Here is a 6,952-nt window from a genome sequence, read left to right as displayed (position 1 = left end):
AGCACAGAGTACCCTCTTAGGGGTCAAGTGCCTTCACAACCACTCCATACATTACATCTGAGGGCATTTCATTAATTCTCTTGTATAAAATGTGGTACTTCACTAAAAAAGCATAACACAACTACCTCCTAACACTCCCCAAATGTACATAGCTAAATATTAATACTGCGGTCGAGTAGCCAGCAGGAGCTCGGAGGTACAGTGACAAAACAAGGTCAGAAAATCAAAAGGGGGCAAGGAGGTCACGGAAGAGGGCTGGAAAAAAACATGGTGGAAAGAAGTGGACTTTGGCACCGCTCTCCTTCAGCAAAATGTCATCGACTCTGGATGCCTCTAACCCGACTGGTCAGATGCAAAGACTGAAATTTTGGAGGATATGAAGTTATGGGGCTGCCGAGCGTAAAATAACCTTAAACACCTGCAGGCTGCTCCTTGACAGTGCTGCAAAAGATTTTAGGCGAAGGTAGGACAGGTCAGATCAGGATTTAACTACTGAGACTGCAGAACGACCTCTTCCAGAGGCCCTCACTGCAGCAGTATGGAGGAACCCTGGCTCTTTTGATCAAGTAGTTCTGCTGGAAACACATTTAGTGGAGAAAATGAACCTCAACAGGAAGTACGGTCGAAACTTCCAGACATTAAATACATAGGCAAAACCATGACCTGTGTACATGGAACGTGTCACAGCTCAACGACAGCAGCCAAATTAACAAGCAAGTTTTCATTCCATCTTTTGTTTAGTGCTCAAAGCTTTAAGAACTTTTCATGGCCCACATTGCAGACCGTGCCATTCAAGAACAGCGGTTACTTCAGCCCTGCACAGCATCAGCTAGGGTTCTCTCATTCTGGCCCCTCTTCCCTTTACAAAAAACTTAGAAAGTTGAAAAACACAGTCAAGACACTGAGCAGCCCAGTGATCTCCATGCATCAGTGCATGGTACAGTACAATAATGAGTGTATGGTTCATCACATGGTCCAGTACTTGATCACACTAACGCGCGCTCGCATACAAACCTAGAAGAGAAGAAACAAAAACGCACATCTGAGACCACTAACATCTTCTGAAGGTACTGTCTGGATACACCTCTCCTATGATAACACACACTCCTCTGTACACACATAAGTACAACAGGAAGAGACAATGTGAACCACCTTGGCATTTAGCAGCGACACACACCAGTCTCTAGTCTTACTGAGTAGCAATTTACTGTTTTCACACAATGCACCTCAAAGAGAAATGAAAACAAACTGCAAAATTAAAAATATACACATCTTGAAAATGGCAAAATAAATTATGTTGGAAAAAAATCTGGTAAACAAAATAAATTAAGGCATGCAAAAGTCAAATCTCAAGATTTGGATATTTCATTTGAAGCCAAATATCCTCAACTTCTCCTCGCTAACACATCCTCCCGTCTTTCCTATCGAGAGGAAACCACCGACTTAAATCATTCAGTTTAAATAAAATCTTCACAAAGAAGGTAGCTGCCAAAATAAAAGAACTCACTGGAATATCACATCATATGCTCGAGCATTAAAAGGCCAATATTTACATATCTGTGTTCTGTGCTCGAGCTTCCAGAAGCAAATATTTACATACATGTTCTGTCCATGCAGATTGAGCAGCAGTGCAGCAAAAATGAACAGCAAACGCTTGTGTAACAAAGACAGGGTGTTTCTTCAACACATCCATTAGAGAAAATAAATTAAGTGTTTAAAAAAAGAAATGCACGTCACAGACATTTAAGTCACCTTCGCTTATACCCCCCCCCTTTGAAGGGTTATTTCATCTTCACAAAAAGGCATGTAAAACAGAAATAGAAATTCAGACAAAACTCGTCAGTTGGCTTGTAAGGTGACATGGAGATATCAGAAGTGAAGCACTGCGGAGCCGAGCCGGGGGAGTCGGGTTCGAGGCCTGCCACGTTAAGGCTTTGGAGTAAACATCAGTGCTGGGATGTCGCCTCTCCCTGTACCTCATCAGGTGCCATGAAGTTTAATAGCTAAAGCCAGCACATAAGACATGCAGCTGCACAAGTTCACTCACCCATTCACTCACCTGCACCCACACTTCATTCACTCACAGTACACACAGCCCCAAAATGAACTGCTGGCAGTCCTGCCAACACACACACACACACACAGATACACACAGTTGTTCACTTTAAACATCGGACATGGCCTCTGTCGTTTTCCCCACTTTTCTTTTTTTGTTTTGATGGTTTTCTCTTACGGTTTCTTGGCAGCAGTACACGGTGTGCCTCCTCACCAGCTGCAACCCCCCGACAAACCCCGACCCTCCCACCTCCTCACCCCGCTACGCTAGGAGTCCGATTCTAGATGGTGTCAACGGCACTGGGAAGCCGGGGAGGGGGACCAGTGCGAGCCGGGTGGTGGGGAGCAGCTCAGTAGTCTGCGATGGGGGCGAGCTGGGGGTGAAGGTCAATGGTAATGTTTTTGTAAAGGCTGCTGAGGGAGATCTCCGGGCTGTAGTGAAGGTTGTTGAGGCCATCCAGGTGCTGTCTCTCTTTCGAATACCTCAGCAGTTTATACCTGCGGAAGGCCGACATTCACTTGTTCAGTAATCAGTCCCGGCAGTTTCCATCACTCATACAGCGTAACACAACATACAGTTTACTGAGCTGTTTGATCATTTCACTTGACACCCGCTAACAGGGCTGGGCGGCACATCCACTCTTTATGTTACTATATCGACATGTTTTCAGACAAGATATAGGAGGACACAATACCGTTTATAGCCATGTAGTTTGATGTTAAAACCACCAGGGGCGGTCAAAATGACCACCGCGATTTTTAAACTCTATATTGTGTCAAGATAAATACCCAGTTGAGATATTAATGCATTACATACAGTGCTGCTTGAAAGTATGTGAACCCCTTGAGCAGTTTAGATTTTTCTGTTGTTTTACTATGATTTTCTTATTCTATCATCACCAGTTTTTATGTATGAAATGTCAGATATATGTTTATCAGTTGCATGTACTTGTTTAGTGGGACTTGTTTAAGTAGCCCAAAAACTATATGAAACATGGAATTAGTGTATGTGCAAAAGTAAGTGAACCCCCAGCTTCATTGGTTAAGTCAAGCAGGTAACAGACTTGGGTGAAACACATTTGGGTGCTTAATTAATCATTTAAGCAGACCAATGAAATGACACATCCTTGGGAAAGGGTTTGGCCTGCACTAATTAAAGGAGAGAGGAAACCAACCAAACCACTGTGGTCCCATACAAATCAACAATGCCGAGAGCAAAGGAGATATCCGAGGACATGAAGAAGAGGGTAGTGACAGCCCATCAGTCTGGGGAGGGCTATAAGACCATCTCCAAAAGATTCCAGCTCCATCCATCCACTGTAAGACAAATAATTTACAAATGGAGGGCCTTCAACATGACAGTAACTCTGCCTAGAAGTGGACGCCCATCAAAACTATCACCCAGAAGCACCAGAAAAATAATACATCAGGTAAAGGCCAACCCACACATCACCTCTAGAGAGTTGCAGACCTCTCTGGTAGCACCTGGGACAAATGTGCATGCGTCTACAATCAGACGAAAATTGAAAAGCCATGACATTCATGGGAGGGTTGCTAGAAGGAAGCCTCTGCTCTCAAAAAAGAACAAAGCTGCCCATTTCAACTTTGCCAGAGAGCACTTGGACAAACCAGAGACCTTCTGGAAGTCCATTCTCTGGACAGACGAGTCCAAAATAGAATTATTTGGTCACAATCAAAACCAACATGTTTGGAGAAAAGCCAACACTGCATATGAAGAAAAGAACCTCCTCCCAACAGTGAAGCATGGTGGTGGAAATGTGAGGGTCTGGGGCTGCTTTTCTGCTTCTGGACCTGGACGACTCCATATTATCCAAGGAACCATGAATTCTTCGGCATATCAACAAATTCTTGACCAGAATCTCCTGCCATCAGTCAGGGAGTTGAAGCTGGGATGAAAATGGATTATGCAACAAGAAAATGACCCAAAGCATTCCAGCAAATCTACAAAGGAATGGCTTCAGAGAAAGAGGATTCGTACTCTGGATTGGCCCAGTCAAAGTCCGGATCTTAATCCAATTGAAATGTTGTGGCGAGACCTGAAGAAGTTGGTACATACCAGATGTCCCTCCAACCTCTCTCAACTGGCTGAGTTCTGCAAGGAGGATTGGGCAAAAAGCCCCATAAGCAGATGCGAGAGACTGGTTAGTGGTTACAGAAGACGTTTGGTTGAAGTAATGGCTGCAAAAGGAGGAGCCACAAGCTACTAATACAAGGGTTCACATACTTTTGCACATGTTAAATTTTCAGTTTTTGTGAAATAAACCACCTTTGTTGAATTAAATAATGAAAATATATCTCTTTTTGTGTGTGTGTCCATTATTTGGAAGGTGTGCTTTACAAATTGGGATTTGGATGTATGTTTAATAAGCTTATTTTAATGTTGTTTACAAAAACAGTGACCATGTCTGGAGGGTTCACAAACTTTCAAGCAGCACTGTATGTTAGTGTGTCTGTTATGAAGCTAACTGACACCAAAATTAACATTTTAACAACTTTAATACTATTTTTCAAACAATTTAAAATGGCCGCTGTCCAACGCCTGTATATACTGCAGCGCCTCGGTGGTAGTCACGGTGCGTCGGTAACGGCGTCTGTAACTAGACATATTGGACATAATCACACATCAAGTTTAGACTATTTGTCTGCACTGGAGGGCGCTAGTGTGTTTCTAGGACAGAGCAACGAACTTCACCAAGGAAATGACGCCACCAACACACGTCATAAGTACTGACATGACGCACACCATCACGTGCAAATTAACATTGGTCATTTTGACCGCTCATGGTCGTTTTAGGTAGATCTTATCCTAACTTTTTTTTTGGGCAATTGATCTAAACTAATTTTAATGCAAATATATGTAATTTTAGGAGCATTCAGGGAGCGGCAGGTCTGTATCTTTTTTTTCCGAAAAGTAATTAAACTTTTTAGATAACTTTTCATGTACATGTTGATATATTGTGCAGCTGTGTATTTTAAAACCCTGTCTTTGCATTTATTTTGATGTTTGATCTGTTTTACTAAAAGTGCTCGTGACGTCTCACGTGTGGCTTTGACTTACACCTGAACATTTAGCCGCTTCGTAGAAAATACCCAGACATATACCGTGTCTCGCCATTCAGCCTAAAAATACCCAGATATAATTTTGGTCCATATCGCCCAGCCTTACCCACTGTGAGTAATAAGGAAGCTTGTTGAAACGCTACCAGGGAGGGGGCTGAAGATGTTTTGGCCTTTGATCACACATACGTATAAGGCCGTTGGGGGTTTGGGCAAGTACAAGTGCTGCTGCTGTTGGGAGTAGTATTAGTTTATCATGTCACATAATGAAATCAGAAAACCTGGAAATGTATTTAAAGGGACAGTTCAGCCCCGAAATGAAAGTTCTGTCATTATTTCCTCACCCTAACACCAGTAGAGACCTGGGTTACTGTTCTGGTTTCACACAACACTGACGGCGTTATCCAACAGAAAGCCAGAGCAGCTTTCTCCTGAACAACTGCAGTGGATGATGTCGAGTTTGTTAGAGTTCTAACAATGTAAAATGATCACATTAAGTACTCCAAATGGCTTATACATCACAATCCAGGTGTTCTGAAGCCATACAATAGTGTTGTGAGTTGGAAAAGACCAAACAGGCGTTCTTGCAAGAACATCTGCTGAATGTCTTTGAACGTGAACGTGCTGCGCGAGGTTTGATTTGAAAGCGACAAAGGAAAGACAAGTTCTGCAGTGCATAATGGTTTATATTCCAGTCTTTTCCACTAACAGATCTATCATATGGCTTCAGAAGACTTAGACTGTGCTGCATCAGCCGTCTGGTTCAGCTCCACTTCTGGTGTGGGAAGATGGTTGTGCTAATTCGCAGTTGCAGTGGCCTCACCCAGTGGCGGTGTTGGAAGCTGGCAGCGTGAAATCACATTTGCAGCAGCCTCACCCAGTACCGTCCATGCAGTGTCTTTGTCCATGTCTAAGTTTTGTCTTCGTTTGATGGCTGGGAGAGCTGGTGCTGGATAGGCTGGGAGAGCAGGGCAGGCTAAGCTAACTGCTAGCCCATGCAGACCAGCAGTTCCGATAACACCGAGGGCGGCCTGGCAGCGGCCTCACCTGGTGTTGACTGTGGTGTTTTTGATGCCGTGAGGAGTGCGGGGAGGTGTGTTGAGGGTGTCTGGCTGGGTCTGCTTTACCCGGTGGGCCCGGGGACCACAGCCCCTGCCTGGAGCTGCACCTGAGGAGGAAACGCCCAGGGCGGTCTGACAAGACACAGAAGCGGGGCAGGCTAGGCTAACTGCTAACCCATGCAGACCGGCGGTTCCGACAGTCATCCTGGCTGGTGTTTGTTCCCTTAGACAGTGATTTTTTGTTTAGTTTTGATATGTGTGTTAGTTTGGATACGTGTGTTCTTGTAGTTTTTGGATGTGTGTTTGTCTTTGTGTTGTACTGCTGTGGGCTGGGGGAAACAGCATTTTGTTTCATTTCATGTACGCAAGTGCATGAAGTGAAATGACAGAGTTCCTGATTCCTGATTCCTGGACTACTTTCATGAATAACAAACGGGCCAGCATCCACTACAGCTGTTTGAGAGAAAGCTGCTTCGGCATGTGGTGTGTTAACGCCTTCAGTGTTGTATTGAAACAACACACTAGGCAGGTTTCAAGTGACATGAGAGTGAGTAGATCATGACAGAGTTTTCATTTGGAGTTGAACTATTCCTTTAAGGTCTGTATGAATAACGTTTCAAGTGATTTATATACATCTTGTAAACTGGGGGCCTATGACACGATGGACTGAAGGGCTGCACAACATTTTATTATTAACTAATTATTATTAACTAATTATCAGGTATGGCAGCAAAATGTGTTCAACCATTTTATTCACT

General features: G+C 43.8%; 1 protein-coding gene across 1 annotated transcript in view; it reads right to left on the bottom strand.

Moving 5' to 3' along the window:
- Positions 1-1,659: 1,659 nt before the first annotated feature.
- Positions 1,660-6,952, bottom strand: part of b4galt6 (UDP-Gal:betaGlcNAc beta 1,4- galactosyltransferase, polypeptide 6) — a 90,855-nt gene continuing 85,562 nt past the window's right edge. Inside the window, exon 9 of the mRNA XM_056277519.1 lies at positions 1,660-2,553. Within this exon, the coding sequence (XP_056133494.1) occupies positions 2,406-2,553 (148 nt within the window). The 3' untranslated portion in view covers positions 1,660-2,405. The remainder of the gene's footprint in view (positions 2,554-6,952) is intronic.

The sequence above is a fragment of the Lampris incognitus genome, chromosome 3, assembly GCF_029633865.1.
Source record: "Lampris incognitus isolate fLamInc1 chromosome 3, fLamInc1.hap2, whole genome shotgun sequence".
NCBI lineage: Eukaryota > Metazoa > Chordata > Actinopteri > Lampriformes > Lampridae > Lampris > Lampris incognitus.
The sequence above is the reverse complement of the archived record's forward strand: the minus strand, read 5'-3'. Positions and strand labels throughout refer to the sequence as shown.